A 477-nucleotide genomic window follows, 5' to 3' on the forward strand; every position below is an offset into this window, starting at 1 on the left:
CCGTCCGCCACGGCGACGATGCTGCTACCAGCGACACCATCGTCTTCGTATCTGCTCCTTCTCCTGCTCCGCCTTCTCTGAGACCCAAATCTTTACTGGTGCCGTCCGATTGGATTTCCTACGCTGACCATTATCTAAGAGAATGCAGGGAGGGAGCTGGCACTCGCTTTGACACAACGTTACGGGATCAATGGACCGAATTCAATGGGATTCCGACGCTTAATATGTATATATATATATATATATATATATATAATCAAAGACATGAATGCAAATCGATGTTTTAAAAAAAATAGAAATTAACAATAAATGATGAAAATATTGGTTTAAAAAAAATAAAAATTAATAATAGATTATGAAAATCATAATGGATTAGATGGTAAATGGTTAGACGATAAGATGATTTTAAAAAGCTAGAGTCACAATTTATTTTTTTCTTTTATATATATATATATATATATATATATATATATATAT

At 33.1% G+C, this 477-nt stretch overlaps 1 protein-coding gene across 1 annotated transcript in view; it reads right to left on the bottom strand.

Moving 5' to 3' along the window:
- The window catches only part of LOC116246281 (glutamate--tRNA ligase, chloroplastic/mitochondrial), a 39439-nt gene extending 39240 nt beyond the window's left edge, over positions 1-199 (bottom strand). The window contains exon 1 of the mRNA XM_031618069.2: positions 1-199. This exon is cut by the window's left edge and continues 205 nt beyond it. Coding sequence (XP_031473929.1) covers positions 1-40 — 40 coding nt within the window. The 5' untranslated portion in view covers positions 41-199.
- Positions 200-477: the final 278 nt, after the last annotated feature.

This window comes from Nymphaea colorata, chromosome 1 (assembly GCF_008831285.2).
Source record: "Nymphaea colorata isolate Beijing-Zhang1983 chromosome 1, ASM883128v2, whole genome shotgun sequence".
NCBI lineage: Eukaryota > Viridiplantae > Streptophyta > Magnoliopsida > Nymphaeales > Nymphaeaceae > Nymphaea > Nymphaea colorata.